The sequence below is a fragment of the Monodelphis domestica genome, chromosome 4 (assembly GCF_027887165.1).
Source record: "Monodelphis domestica isolate mMonDom1 chromosome 4, mMonDom1.pri, whole genome shotgun sequence".
Lineage (NCBI taxonomy): Eukaryota > Metazoa > Chordata > Mammalia > Didelphimorphia > Didelphidae > Monodelphis > Monodelphis domestica.
Genome location: NC_077230.1, coordinates 357,743,618 through 357,758,562, shown reverse-complemented (window position 1 = coordinate 357,758,562; position 14,945 = coordinate 357,743,618). Strand labels below are relative to the sequence as shown.

At 43.1% G+C, this 14,945-nt stretch overlaps 2 protein-coding genes across 3 annotated transcripts; one reads left to right on the top strand and one right to left on the bottom strand.

The window, feature by feature from the left end:
* Window positions 1–4,971: 4,971 nt before the first annotated feature.
* On the bottom strand, window positions 4,972–9,627 carry TIMM10B (translocase of inner mitochondrial membrane 10B). 2 transcript variants are annotated; one of them, XM_016433342.2, is made up of 4 exons: window positions 9,489–9,566; window positions 8,968–9,029; window positions 8,775–8,870; window positions 4,972–8,644 (listed from the first exon to the last, which is right to left on the bottom strand). In XM_016433342.2, the coding sequence occupies exons 3-4, from the start codon at window positions 8,838–8,840 to the stop codon at window positions 8,447–8,449; spliced, it is 264 nt and encodes an 87-aa protein (XP_016288828.2). In that variant the 5' UTR covers window positions 8,841–8,870; window positions 8,968–9,029; window positions 9,489–9,566; the 3' UTR covers window positions 4,972–8,446. The 2 variants fall into 2 exon arrangements, with proteins under 2 accessions (XP_016288828.2, XP_056651090.1); XM_056795112.1 differs by lacking the exon at window positions 8,968–9,029 and having other exon boundaries at window positions 9,489–9,627.
* Window positions 9,628–9,720: 93 nt separating this feature from the next.
* Window positions 9,721–13,430, top strand: ARFIP2 (ADP ribosylation factor interacting protein 2). Its single transcript, XM_001363350.4, has 8 exons — window positions 9,721–9,863; window positions 10,323–10,423; window positions 10,897–10,993; window positions 11,119–11,237; window positions 11,495–11,716; window positions 11,809–11,966; window positions 12,082–12,256; window positions 12,351–13,430. The coding sequence occupies exons 2-8, from the start codon at window positions 10,325–10,327 to the stop codon at window positions 12,504–12,506; spliced, it is 1,026 nt and encodes a 341-aa protein (XP_001363387.1). The 5' UTR covers window positions 9,721–9,863; window positions 10,323–10,324; the 3' UTR covers window positions 12,507–13,430.
* Window positions 13,431–14,945: the final 1,515 nt, after the last annotated feature.

Sequence of the window (14,945 nt, the reverse complement as noted above, 5' to 3'; positions counted from 1 at the left end):
TGCCTCTCAATCCATTGAGTCACCTCACTGCCTGCTGTGGATTTTCTCTTGTATCCTTGTTCTCATAGGGATTGTATGCTGTTTATGTTTACAGTGCCCCTCTTAATTACAAAGAACTGATGCTCCCCAAGCCAATCCCCACATTTACAGGCAACAAAGATTGGGATGTTTCAGTTAAAGACAGTGAATTGTTATAGGTTTGATTGTGGTATTGCACCATGAGTATGGTTAGCACTATAGGGGGAAATTATTGAAATTTGTTCTGAACCAGTTTAAGTGACTCCATTGTTCCCAGTCTTTCTGTCTTCCAGTACGAGTTAATCAGTCTTTTGGGATAGGTGGCATGTACTTTGATCCAATTCCCTTGTCCTTTGGATTACCTGCGAATCAGCCCATAGCCACCTGAGTTTTCATCCTATCCCCTTTATCTCTAATCTTACTTCTCTATGATGTGGCAGTGATGGAAGAGCTAAGAAGCAATTGCCTAGTCTTTCTTGGAAATGTATCAAGATTGTCTTGCTCTTATTAGGACAAGCAGAGAACAGTTTGAAATTGTAGCCTGGCTACATTCAACACACTTTTGTTTTGGATGCTACAATTAAGTCCTTTAAGTTTTCTCTTTCTGGATTTGCTTCATTATTGAAGGCAAGGCCCAAAGAAAGACTTTATTTTAATAGTACCATTCTGCATTGGTGGTTTTTTCATTGGAAATTCCTTGTATCAGAGAAATTTGAGGTCCAGGTCCTATTACTATGTCTCTTGTTACTTCATTTCCCTCTAATCAGCTAAAAATTGAATTTTTCAGTAATCTACTAAGTTTTTCTTTCTCTAACTTTTCCCTTCTTCCCCTTTCACATTTTACTCTAAGATGTTCAACCTGTTACCTGATTAATGTTCCTCAAGAGCAGCTCTCATTCTATTACTCCAAAGTTCAACTTTCCCTTATCTTTAGAGACACTCTACTCCTGGATCTTTTCTATGTGTACCCTTCACTCCTCTGCTTGTTGCCACTACATTGGTGCGGGCACACATCACCTCACTCCAGGACAATATCCTTTTAGTTAATCTTCCTGCCTCAAGTGTCTCCCCTCTCCAACCCATCCTCCATTCAGCTATCAAATTAATCTTTCTAAAGCAAGTCTTATCATTTCACCTTTCCCCCATCCATCTCTCTATCACCCCCAGAATCACATTAAAAAATCCTCTGTATTATGTTCAAAACCTTTTATAACAAGCTTTGCCTCCTACCTTTCTAGTCTTCTTACATTTTACTGCCCACCAAATATTCTGCAACCCATCTACACTCAATCTCCAGCTCTGGACTTTTCAATGGCTGTGTCCCCTCCCTGGAATATTCAATTCTACCTCCTAGCTCCCCTGAGCCTTCCTTCAAGTCTCAGTTAAAATCTTGCCTTTTGCAAGAAGTCTTGCCAGATCCCCTTTATACTACTGCCTTTCTTCTGTTGATTATCTCCAATTTTTCACGGTTGATCAACTCCTGAATATATCTTGTTTGTACACAGTTGTTTGCATGTTGTCCACCCCTAATAGGCTGTGAACTTCTTAAAAGTAGAGATTACACTGTTGGTGAAACTCTGAACTGATCCAACTAACCATGTTGTAGAGCAATTTGGAACTATGCCCAGAGAATTATAAAACTGTGTATACCCTTACACCCAGCACAACCACTGCTGAGTCTTTTCCCCAAGGAGATCAGAGAGAAAGGAAAAGAAACTATATGTACCAAAATATTTACAGAAGCTCTCTTTTTGGTGGCAAAGAACTAGAAATCAAGGATATCCATCAGTTGGGGAATGGAACAAATTATGGCATGTGATTGTAGTGGAATATTGCTGTATTGTAAGAAATGATGAGCAGGTTAATTTTAAAAAGAATTTGGAGGGGGTAGTTGGGTGGCTCAGTGGATTTAGAGTCAGGTCCAGAGAAGCGTGGCCCTGGGTTCAAATTTGACATCAAACACTTCCTAGCAGTATGACCCTGGGCAAGTCACTTAACCTTCATTGCCTAGCCCTTACTGCTCTTCTGCCTTAAAACCAATAACCAGTATTGTTTCTAAGAAGGTAAGGGTTAAAAAAAAGAATTTGGAAAGACCTACATGAAATCATAAAGAGCAAAATGAATAGAATCAAGAGAATATTATATACAGCTACAGAGTTAATATTTGAATAATAACTTGTGAATGTCCACCTCCAGAAAAATAATTGACAAATAGAAATACAAAATACATAATTTTTATATGTACACTTTTCTGTTGGGTGATACTTTCTATGGTATGGGGAAGAGGGGGGCAAGGGGATGAGATAACTGAGAGTTTTAATGTACCAATGAACAAATTAATTATTTTTTTAAGAGCAGATTGTCTTTTTATCTTTTTTTGTGTGTCCCCAGTGCTTACAACAGTGCCTAGTACACAGTGAATGTTTCATAAATGCTTGTCAACTTTTTACAAATAGATTTTTCGTAATAGCTTTTGGGTTTTTTTTAGCATGTTTATTTATTTTCTTTTAAAATAATAAATTTTCCAGATTATATGTACCAATGAACAAATTAATTATTTTTTTAAGAGCAGATTGTCTTTTTATCTTTTTTTGTGTGTCCCCAGTGCTTACAACAGTGCCTAGTACACAGTGAATGTTTCATAAATGCTTGTCAACTTTTTACAAATAGATTTTTCGTAATAGCTTTTGGGTTTTTTTTAGCATGTTTATTTATTTTCTTTTAAAATAATAAATTTTCCAGATTATGTCAATATAATTTTTAATATTCATTTTTTGATATTTTGCAATCCATGTTCTCTCTCTTCCTCTCATTCCTCCCCCCTTCTGAAAAAAGCAGGTAATATGATATAGATTGTACATATAATACATATTTCCATGTTCATCATGTTGTGAAACAAGACCCATATTGCTTATACTAGATAGCTTTTGTTTCTACATTGTCCAGATTTCTCTCTGAACCTCTCCCCCTCCCTGCTCCTTGAAAGCTATTCATTATAACAATTTTTAAAAGAAAAAAAAGTAGAAGAAAAAAATAATCAAAATCAATCAGTACACTGAAAAAAATTGATGATAGATTCAGTGTTCCATACTCACAGACCCTGACCAGGAAATACACAGGAGGTGGTGGCTTCTATCTCCTCTTTAAGGTGAAGCTTCTTTATAATTCAAAGTATTCCATTTCTATTTAGTTGTGTTTTGGTTGTGCTTTCCACTTAAATTGCTGTAATCATTGTATATATTATTTTCCTGGCCCTGCTTACTTCAATTTGTACCATTAACTGAAAATCTTTCCATGTTCTTCTGTAGTCATCACACTTGCCATTTCTTAAAAACAAAATAATATCCCATAATATTTGTTTATAATTTGTTTAGCTATTCTCAAATCAATGGGCATTTACTTTGTTCCTAGTTCCTTATAACCACAAAAAAAAAAAGCTGCTATAAATAATTTGGTGTTTATGGAGCTTTTCTGTCAATAGCTTCCTTTCCTACTACATTTCAAGCTGTTCCTTCTCTGGCTTCACATCCTCTTTCTGATTCTTTAATGCAGATGTTCCCCAAGGATCAGCCCTGTGACCTCTGCCCTGCAACATTTACATTTTCATGAAAATTTCATTTATTGTCATGGCTTAGTTATTACCTCATTGCTTACTGATTCTTCATGTTGACTTTTTTTTAAGCACATTATTTTAGTCTCTTTCAAAAAATTGTTTTTGAGTTCCTTATGTATGCTTCTCCTTTTGTTTCTATGAGAACTATATTTTCAAAAATTTCATTTGAGTTATACATCCCTTTGGGGCTGACTTTTCTACATATAGTGTTTTAGTTCAGAGGATCCTACTTCTCCTTTGAACCATTTAAAATCTATTCATCCCAAACCCAAGATATACATCAGTTTATGTTCATCTTTCTTGTCTTCTATTAAATTCTAATTTGAAGTGGTCAACTCTCCCTAAAGTTCCCAATATTTCCACTTCAGGAACAAATTATTTCTTCCTAATTATAGTCAAGTCCAAAATAATAGTACCCATTGTTGCTTATTGCCCTTGGAAGAATGAGATTATTATGGCAACCCAAGGATTTAGCAGATGTCCTACTTTTGGCAGAAAGCTCTGAGAGATTTAGTCAGAGGTCCTGCATATGAATCCTGATTCTACCATGCTATCTACTACCTGAACCTGTTTGTTCATCAGTAAAACAAGGGGGTTGGATTGGATGATTTCCTAGGTCCCTTCCAAATCTAAATGAATGATCCTAATTGATACTTAATTGACATCTTCCATTATTACTATACCATTCCTCCATGCCATGTAGGTAATGGTTCCAGAAGCTGTCACATTACTTGCAGATAAAAGGCAGTTTGTTGAAATTTTTTAAATTGCCCATCTTCTAGTCAGATGTCTACTTTCTCCTTTCCCCCAGTCTGATTTTCTAGGTTCCCTATAATCTTACCTCTTTTCTAGGTTTCAATTTACTTCTTAACATATCCCTTCTAGTTCTAACAAGATATTCTACTAGCCACTTCCTAGGACTATCTCCGTCAGTGATGCCTCTAAACCAGGAGTTGGCAAACTATTGCCCAGGGAGCAAAATGCAGCCTACTGCCTCTTTTTGAATGGCCTGTGACAATTTTATTGTTTTCTAAAATGTGAAAACCATTCTTAGCTCATTGGGTGTATAAAAATAGGTGGCAGACTGGATTTGGCCATTGTGCCAGTTTGCTAACTTCTGTTTTAAACTATGGCTGAATGGTCTTCCATTTTGTCAGCACCCACCCCACCAAACTCTTCTCCACTGGGGAGTCTTTGCTAATGAACCCTTCCCTCCTCCCAGACTTTTGATATACTTAGGGACAATCAGGAGGTTGTAAATGATTCAAAAAGTCTTTATTGAGCTCTTAATACAAATCCAGTTTCATGCTATTATAGAAAAATAAGACATACACAAATAATACATTCAACAATAATTTATTAAGCACCCAATATGTGCTTTTCAAGGCACCGTGATAAGCAATGAAGAGACAAGAATGAAAACATGGTCCTTGAATTCAGATAAAACACATATGTACATAAGAATAATAGTACACATCTTGTTTTAAATTAACTTCACACTTACTAATGAACAAGCAACCCAAATATGGAATTTCCACATAAACACTTTAATTTTTATCTGCATTTTCATTAAGAAAAAACAACTAGCGAAATTGAAAATATTACTTTCTTTTGAATTTCTGCTTTTTTTTTTTTTATAAAACCCTTACCTTCCATCTTGGAATCAATACTGTGTATTGCGTTCTGAGTTTCTACTTCTAAAACTCCATTAACTTTTAGCCAGTGTTCTTATTCTGACCTCTCTTTGAATGAGTTCATATTTGTAATTCCTCATATTCTTATTTGAGAGGCATATGGGCCTCATAGAATCAATCTCTTGAGCCAGACCTGAATTAAAGACTTGCTTCTGATATATACTACCAGTAGGATCGTGGATAAATGTCACTTAATCTCTCAGTGCTATAGGCAATTATCTAAATAAACCTCTTAAGTGATAAAAGTACTGATGTGACTTTTTACAAGGAGGATTTCCCCTACCAATGAGATCTCAGGCCAACTACCTATCCTATTTCTTTGTGTTAATGGTACTATAGTATGGAATTGATAGTAACCGAACTTGTGGTTTCACTGGTGAAAAGAACTCCTGAAGAAACTCATTTCATCGATGTGGACTGGAATCTTATCAGCAACGTATTATCTTAGACTACTATGTTTTAGAGGTGGGGATTCCTAAAAGTGCCCAGCTCTCTATCTACTATGCCATGCTACTTCTCATCTTTAAATCATAATTAAATGCAGTGGGGATGGCTAGATGGTGCAGTGGATTGAGACAGGAAGTCCAGGATTCAAATCTGTTCTCAAACCCTCCTAGGGATCCTGGACAAGTCACTTAACCCCCATTGTCGAGCTCGTACCACCCTTCTGCCTTGGAACCAATATACCATATTGCTTCTAAGAAAGAAGGGTTGAAAAAAATTCAATGCGGCCATTTCCAAATGGGTAGTTCCTAGTTTTTCAAATAGCATATATCATATCTGTAACCTTCCTCATAATCCCATGAGGTAAGGTAATGCAAATATTATCTAGTTCAATAGATTATGGTTCATAAAGGTTTAATGAGACTTGCCAATTGTTTACACAGCTAGTTAAAAATGGGAACCTAGGGGCTCAGTTGAGAACCAGGCCTGGAGATAGGCCCTGAGTCCAAATCTGGCCAATGACATTTCCTGTGTGACCCCAACCGAAAAATTTAACCCCAATTGCCTAGCCCTTATCAATCTTCTGCCTTGGAACTGATACTCTCTATCAATTTTAAGGCAGAAGGTAAGGATTAAAAAACCAACCAACCAACCAACCAACCAGGAGTCTGAATTGAGGCCTTGGTCTTGACTCCAAGTTTTAATAGTATGATATAAAAGTGCCAAGAGAGACAAAGGGACACATTTTTAAGACTTCTACTTAAGTTAATAGGGTAAATTTTTTGGGTTGTATTTATATTGGGTCTTAAAAAGTGGATCAGAACATTCCTAGTGTTGGGCATGGTTTATGTGCAATCTTAAAGAGTCTGGCATATTCCAGCAGAACAAGTCATCCAGGGTGACTTTGATATAGGGTTAAATGAAGAAGAGCAATGGAAGACAATGCTAAGAAGATAGGTTGGGTCCAAATCATTGAGGTCCTTGAATGCCAAATGTTTGGACTTTAATCAGCAGATAACAGGGAGTCATAGATTATGTTAAAGCAGGGACATTTTATCATTGGTAAGATTATTCTGACAGTTGTGTGAATGATTAGAAAGGGAAGATGTAGATTATTAAGATTATATCACAGCCTAAATGAGAGGTGATATGTGCCTTAGAATGTTAGTATCAGAATTAGAGATGAAGCGGTTACAAAGGACATCACATAAATAAGTCAGGCCTTGAAAACAGTTTCAGCTTAAGAGAAAAACCAGTAAAAGATGACTCAAGAGACATACCTCATTATCTATAGGAAAATAGTAGCAACTATAGAAATAGGGAAATTAGAAGTCTGGAGAAAATATTAATCTTAAGTTTTGACAATGTCACTTTTAGGTGAGGTAGTTAAAAAAAAATTATGGGGGCCCCTGTCCAATACTGGAAAAATCAGAGGAAGGAGAAGAGACCTTTAGATTTGGCTATAAAATAATTAAAAACTTTTCAGTACAGTTCTGGGAATAGAAGCCAGATTTCAGGGTATCAAATAATGTTGTGAGAAAAGTGGGTGAGAAAATAGTGCTGAGAAAAGTTTATTATAGACTATTCTTTCTAGGAGTTTGACAGTAAAGAAATAACAGCTGAAGGGAGTAGCAAAGTCCAGGCAAAATTTTTGAGTTTTAGGAGGCCGCTGGGTAGCTCAGTGGATTGAGAGCCAGGCCTAGAGATGGGAGGTCCTAGGTTCAAATCTGGCCTCAGACACTTCCCAGCTGTGTGACCCTGGGCAAGTCACTTGACCCCCATTGCCTAGCCCTTACCACTCTTCTGCCTTGGAGCCAATACACATTTAAAAAAAAATTTTTTTTTAGTTTTTTTTTTTTAGGAGATTAAGAGTCAGAGAAATAAAGGAGAAAATGTTTGTATAGGAATGAGAGAAGAGGGGTGACAGGTGAATCAGGGTCTTAGAGGAGAGGCCAAAAGAATAGAATTTAAAGTACAGGTGGAGATTTTAAAAGGAAATAAGCCACTAAGAAACAAACAAAAAGTCTAAGGAAACTTCTCCAACAGCTCTGGGCTTCCTGAATCCAAAGGCCAAAACTTTGAGGCACTAACCTTTTCTCTATCCTAGATCCCCAGTCCAAGAGAATAAGAAGTCTCAAACAACTCCTATCCTGTTTCCCCTGAAGCAAGCACACACAGTCCATAGAAACTTGTAAGGACTTTACTGCTAACAGGCAGGTTCAGGCAAGGGGAAAGGTACATAGTTAGGGATGTTTCCAAACTCACAGAAATGCCATAGCTGGGTTTCAGTGACAAGGGATTAGAAAGATAGTTATAATTGTAATGAACTAATAAATATTTCCTTCTCTTATCTTCTAACCCTTTTGAAGATTCAGGTAGTCATTCTCTCCATTCAGTCACCTCTGGTCCTAGTCCTTTGAACTATTTCCTTTTGAATTTAGAAGGTATCCTTGGCTTACTCTCCCTTTGCCTGAGTATGCTTTGTAGGAAACATCAGGCCCCTGAGGTGATGACACATGGGCATTTGTGTAATTGGGCATAAGGGCAGAGGTGTAATTGACACAGGATGCCTCCATTAACCTCCCTATGTTGCCCAAGACATGCTACACAAACTCCTGAGGCCAGAAAGCACTATGTTGAGCTTTCCATCCCAAGATGGTAGGCGAACAGAAATCCCCTAGCTTTCTGGGCCTGGAGCCCCATGCTGGCCAGCCACAGGATTTGATGGAGATCCAGTTGTCTCTGCCAATGCTGCACTAGCCTCATAGTCTGCTATGCGACGCTGTACCAGGGCAGGCATCAACTGTACATAGGCAGCCATTAGGCGGTGATTGGAGTGGACCAGCTTTCCTGCACAGCTGTCCAAGCATGCTTCCTAGGAGGAAAATAGAAGGCTGGTATCAGTCTCCCTCTTCTCCAAGAGAACTTCCCATCCACAGTTACCGTTTCCCTCTTCAGTTTAGAGAAGCACTCCCCACCTCCTTGCAGGAAAACCTCTTACACACCTCTTCTGCATCTAGTGCTCGATGGTGTAAGCTGGGCACACAGCGCTGGAAGCACAGTTCTGTCATTCGGTTGTATACCAACAAGAAGTCCCGAAGCTGAGGGAAAAGAAAAGAATTCGGAATAAGAAAGTAGATAAAGTCCCTGAGAGGGACCATCTAAAGAAGCTGCTTAGATGAAGATCTTAACGATTACCTCGTTAAATTCTTCCTTTCCTTTTATAGATAAGAAAACTGTCTCGGAGGGGGCCGAGTGACCTGCCAGGGTCAAACAGTGAATCAACCGGAGAATGAGAATAAAACTTCGGAACCGAGAGCTCTTTCCAATAATAGGGCGGAGAAAAGAGCCCGAGGCTGCAGAACCATGCAGTTAAGTGTGAGCAGCAGTAATCAGGGGGTGGGGTTGGGAGACGCCAGTCCCAGAAGGAAAAGGGAAAAATTCAGGGCTTTCGGGGTCCCTGCTTTCTAAGCATTCTCTGAAGGCTCCTCTGCTCTGCCCTGGGCCACCCAGGCTGCTCATCCTGCAGCCCACGATCCCCGGACTGAGTATGCACCCAAGCGCGCATGCTCTAATACCGGCCGCGCAGCCTGAATTCTCTTTAACATGCTGAATCTCTCCCCTTTCTCCCAGACTGTGGCTACTCAGGCTGCGGAGGCCTGCGGGGTAGGAGCTGGGCACACACCAGGCCTAAGAGCCACTCAAAGAATGGGACTCACGTTTCTCAGCTGCTGCTGTTGATGCTCCGTCGCCTGCTGCTGCGCTTCCATGGCACCCCACGGCGCAGGCCCCCCTACGTCACTTCCGTATCACACGCGGCTTTCTTTAGTCCGCCTACGGCGCTGCGCGGCGTGTCTCGGCTTGGTGCGTCACTTCCGCCCTAGCGGTGAGCAACGCGGCTGGCTTCATTTGCCCGGTCGAGGACGTCATTTCCGCTGAGTCCCTGACCTGCTGCGAGGAGCGCGAAGGGAACCGGAGCCCGAGGTCCCAGGACGGCCCCGGGCCCGGCGCCCCGAGGGCAGGGCAGGGACAGGCGAGGCTCCCGGGAGCCGGGAGAGAGGAAAGGAAGTAAAGGGAGCGTGGCCTAGCCAGAGGTGAGGGGGCCGGGCGACACACACCTGAGCCCTAGGGGGAAGAGGGCTCACACCTGAGTCAATGGGGGGAGGGAGCTTTCTGCTGCGCCCACCTGTGCCCGGAGAAGAAGGGCACCCACTCGAGCCCAGGGGAGAAAGGGAAGGAGAAGGACACTCAGCTGAGCTCAGGGCTTAACAGAGGAGGAGGGGCACCTAGCTGAGCCCAGACTTGGAGGGGAGGAGGGGCACCCACCTGCGCCTAGAAGAGAGGGAGGAAGAAGGGCACCCACTTGAGCCACGGAGAGAGGAGGAGTGCCTACCTGAGCCAAATGGGGGGGAGGAGGGACACTTACCCAAATCCAGGGCAGAATGCTCCTGAAGGAGGAATGCACCTGAGTCCTGTGAGGGACACCTGGGTCAGTGGGAAACAAAATGTTTTCCAAGAATAGATGTCCTTACCTTAACTTTGGCCATCCCCAGCCATGACTGACGGGATCCTGGGGAAAGCGGCCACCATGGAGATCCCCATCCACGGGAATGGTGAGGCTGGACGGCTTCCTGAAGATGATGGCCTTGAGCAGGTGGGTGCCTGTTTGCTTCAAGCACTGCTGTGTGCTTATATCCCCGGTGCAGCCAACCATGTCTTGATTTCCTTACCCAAGAGCCCATTCTCTGACTTTCCTACTGTGTTCCATTAATACTGTCCCTACTCTTCAATTTCCTTGTGCCCCCAAACATGCTTTTACCTCTCTTAAACCTCACAATGTCATTCCATCTGTGGATTCCCTACCATGCCCTAGTACTCCTTTGAATACTCCAACTTCCAACTCATCCTCCAATCTCTCTTGTACCTGAACATTAGGCATAACCTAGCCATTCCAACTCATAGTCCTTGACCTCCAATCTTTCCACTTTCTGCCATCCCAAAGTTATTCCAAATCTAATTATCTTCCTATCTCCTGAATTTTCTAAATTCCCCCATGGGTCCTCCATTCTTCATTTCTGTGTCTCTACTTAATTGTTCCATTCCCTATTCCCTCTTGGCCTTTTGTAGGACCTGCAGCAGGTGATGGTGTCTGGACCAAACCTCAATGAGACAAGCATTGTGTCCGGAGGCTATGGGGGTTCAGCTGACGGTCTTATACCCACAGGTATGAGGCAGAGAGCTTGAGAAAATATTGGTGGTGAAGACCTAAGGAATTATTGAGTAAAGTAAGAAAGGATTGGGTAGAGCCAGAAATGGTTATCATGCAGATCACAGAACTTTATCCTTTAGGGCCTGGCCGTCAGCAGCCTCACAGTGCAACCCCTGCTGGCCCTGGTGACGAGGTAGCCCGGGGCATTGCTGGGGAGAAGTTTGACATTGTCAAGAAGTGGGGCATCAACACCTACAAGGTGGGACTTGTGTCCCCTCAGCCCCCTCAGTCCTATGGGTTCCCTCAGAGCCTACCTCTTGTTAATTCCCTACCTCTTCTCAGCCCCCTGTCCTAGTCCCTGGATCCCATTCCTTCCTTTGCCCCTGCCCTTGCTTATCCAGGGGCTCATAGTCACCGAAGCCTGGGAGGTGGGAAGGATTTCCATTTTCAGGGTGGGGGCGGGGCTTTTGTCTCTGGGAGGGCCCTCTGACTACCCGGGACCTGGGGCCTGCTCAGTGTACAAAGCAGCTACTGTCTGAGCGATTTGGCCGGGGATCACGCACCGTGGACCTAGAGTTGGAGCTACAGATTGAGCTGCTACGGGACACAAAGCGCAAGTATGAGAGTATTCTTCAGTTGGGCCGGGCTCTCACTGCTCACCTCTACAGCCTGCTGCAGACTCAGCATGCCCTGGGTGATGCCTTCGCTGACCTCAGCCAGAAGTCCCCTGAGCTCCAGGTGTGTGTGCCTACCTCTCTACCACTTTGAGGGCGACTGGGGGCCAGGGGCAAACTGTGACCTCAGGGCTTTGATGTCTATCCAACCCACAGGAGGAATTTGGCTATAATGCAGAGACACAAAAGCTGCTATGTAAAAATGGGGAGACTCTGCTGGGGGCTGTCAACTTTTTTGTGTCCAGTATCAACACCTTGGTCACCAAGACCATGGAGGACACCCTTATGACTGTCAAGCAGTATGAAGCTGCCAGGTAGGAAGGCACACACCAGAAGGTTGGAGTGGGAAGTGGGTAGAGTGCTGAAGATCAGGATGCCTTAGACCTTACTCCCTATGTTTTATTCATGTATTACCTTTAATTCTCTTAGACTGGAGTATGATGCATACCGCACAGACTTAGAGGAACTGAGTCTGGGTCCACGGGATGCAGGGACCTTAGGTCGACTTGAAAGCGCCCAGGCCACATTCCAGACACATCGTGAGAAGTATGAGAAACTTCGTGGGGACGTGGCTATCAAGCTCAAATTTCTGGAGGAGAACAAGGTGCTAAACCATCCCCCTCACCCCTACCCCCTAACTCCTCTCAATGTTTTTCTCTTCCCACCTCCTCCCAACTGACCCCCATCCATGCCCCCAGATCAAGGTGATGCACAAACAGCTGCTGCTTTTCCACAATGCCGTGTCCGCTTACTTCGCTGGGAACCAGCAGCAACTTGAGCAGACCCTGCAGCAGTTCAACATCAAGCTTCGGCCCCCAGGCTCTGAGAAACCCTCCTGGCTGGAGGAGCAGTGAGATGGCCTGACCTAGCCCTCCACTCCCAAGAAGCACTCCTGGCTACAGGAGCAGTGAGGCCTGCCCCTTGGATTGGCGCCCCCGTCCCCAAGAATCCCTCCTAGCTGGAGGATCAGTGTACTTCCTCCCTAGGAGGGGGTGAGGGGAACAGGAATAAGTGCCCTCTTCTCCAATAAGCCCACTAGGGGAGCAGAGAGAAGCCTTTTTTGATAGGGAATAGATTGGGACAGGGAAAGCAAGAATGTAAACTTCCCCTTTTTCCTTCATCCTTCCTTGGCCAGGATCTCCCTCCTAGGACCATAGCTTCTTGTGGGTGGTAAAGGAAGGCATACCCCAGGAGAGGGGACCAGGTAGGGCAACTACTGGACCAGGTGCAACAGTACTTGGTTCTGATGCCCAAGGAACTGCCCCTCTGTCAGCTATTTTGGCCTCACTTTCCAGATCTTTTCCCACTACCCCACAGCCAATGGTTGTTTTCCCTAAGGGCCCTCTTCCTAGCCAATGGTATCACTCCCAAGGCCCTCCCTTGAGCCAATGGCATCACTCCTGGGTCTTTCCCTTGGCCAATAGCAGGGCTCCTAGGGCCCTACCCTGAGCTGGCATCACTAGGGAATCCTTCAGCCAACAGCATTGCCCTCAGTGTCCTCCCCCTCCACTCCCTTCAAAACTGCCTGGGGAGAAAGGGGAGGGTCTTAGGACCAAAGGAGAGCAGGCTGAGGAGGGTTAGGACAAGGACTAGGGGTGCCATGCTGTCTGTTCCAGCCTCTGCCTGTCTCTTTCTATGCCCTGGAGCCAGGGTGGTGTTTCCCCTAATTTAATTGTGGGTGGGACTCTGGGGTGCCTGTCCAGTCTGTAGAAACTGTCACACCAGCCCTAGGGTGGCCTGGGAGCCTGGGACCAGAAATAAACCTTTCATAAAACTTGGCCCAGGCCTGTTTGTTGGGGGCAAGGGGTCTGGGAGGATGATGCATAAAGCACAGGCTTCCTGATGCAAATCTTCATTAATGTAGGTTCTTCTAAGTTTGGGCCTGGGCCCTTTGCACTCACACTCTAGAGCACTCTGTCCTTTCATTAATGCAGACCCTAGGCATTGTGGAACTAGACTTCCTTTGATTGTACTCAGATCCAAGGCCATCTGGTCTTGGCATTTTCTCACTACTGCTGCCAATATTTGTTTCTTCTTGGAAGTTGTTATCTTCAGCCTAGCCACACTTCTGACTCCCTGTTGCCTTTGACACCAGCACAGTTTAAAAAGGCCCTTGGGGGCTTCCTGAGGGGAAGCTTGTTAGTGACTCTAGGGAAACAGACAAATGGGAAAAGTTCACATTGCAAATTGGATCAGAGTAATACAGACCCATTGTGGATTTCTTGCTTCCTGGGGCTTCCTTTTGGCCATTGTATCACTCTTCCATTCCATGGGCATCTAAGTTTTATATTAGCTCTAAATGAGACCTGTTGCTTTACCTTTCTGTTCAGATCTGGAAGGGGGAAAGATAGAGAGAAGTAATTGGTTCACTAGGTATCACAGAAAAGTAGTCATATAGACCAGGGGATGCAGTCAGTGTCACTGGCATCACACCAGACAGCTTTTTTCCCCATTCACCCTTGTTTCTTATTAGATTTGGCTAGTCTTCATTCTCTGTCTCACTTTAAAGCAAATAACAATGTTTATTTGTTTAATATTCTCTTTCCCTATGAGTCAGTAAAATGACTTAAGCAGTTCCTGGATTGTAATGAGATTCATAGATCTGTAAATACCTTGTATTAGGATTATGAACTGTAGATTCTCCTCCAATTTTTACAATTTAGAATTTGAATTCTTCAAGGCAATGTAATTGGAATGGTGTTTCCTAATGAAATATTTTAAAGAATCAAAGACTCCTAAACATTTAGAGGAATCCTAGGTATCTGGCCTAAGGATGAGTCAGGAGAGGTCACTATGCTGCACTGGGGGGTTAAAGCAAACAACTAACCAGAATAAGTCATTCTACCAGCTTCAGACCTTTGGATTTCCTCCCCTCTCTCCCTCCATTAGTAGTAGTCAGTTTTATTACAAAGGGGCACTCCTATCCCCCAGTTTGTAATATTAGCCTGATGGACTAACTTTTTGAACTACACACAGAATTATCACAGCTACATCCCTAGAGATAGATGTGTCTTTGTACAACGTGAATCTTGGGCATAAAGGTAGAAATCTTCATAGTGTCGCATTTTAGATTTGGAAGAGATGAGGTATATATTACTACAGCTTCTTACTGGCAGATATCCAGGCTCACTATCTGAACTATAAAGGACTAACAGGATTATGGGGTAGCCAATTGTTACAGGGAATAGAACACTAAGCTTGAAATCAGGAAGCCCCATCTACATATCAAATCTGATTTCAGACACTAGCTGTATGACCCTGGGTAAGTCACTTAACCCTGCTTTTATTTCCTC

Coding starts and splice junctions, on each gene's coding strand:
- TIMM10B (XM_056795112.1), bottom strand. CDS start 9,539: ATGGAAGCGCAGCAGCAGGCGACGGAGCATCAACAGCAGCAGCTGAGA. Junction 8,871..9,488: donor AACAGCAGCAGCTGAGAAAC/GTGAGTCCCATT, acceptor CTTTTCCCTCAG/CTTCGGGACTTCTTGTTGGT. Junction 8,645..8,774: donor GAGCACTAGATGCAGAAGAG/GTGTGTAAGAGG, acceptor TTTTCCTCCTAG/GAAGCATGCTTGGACAGCTG.
- ARFIP2 (XM_001363350.4), top strand. CDS start 10,325: ATGACTGACGGGATCCTGGGGAAAGCGGCCACCATGGAGATCCCCATC. Junction 10,424..10,896: donor AAGATGATGGCCTTGAGCAG/GTGGGTGCCTGT, acceptor GGCCTTTTGTAG/GACCTGCAGCAGGTGATGGT. Junction 11,238..11,494: donor GGGGCATCAACACCTACAAG/GTGGGACTTGTG, acceptor GGGCCTGCTCAG/TGTACAAAGCAGCTACTGTC.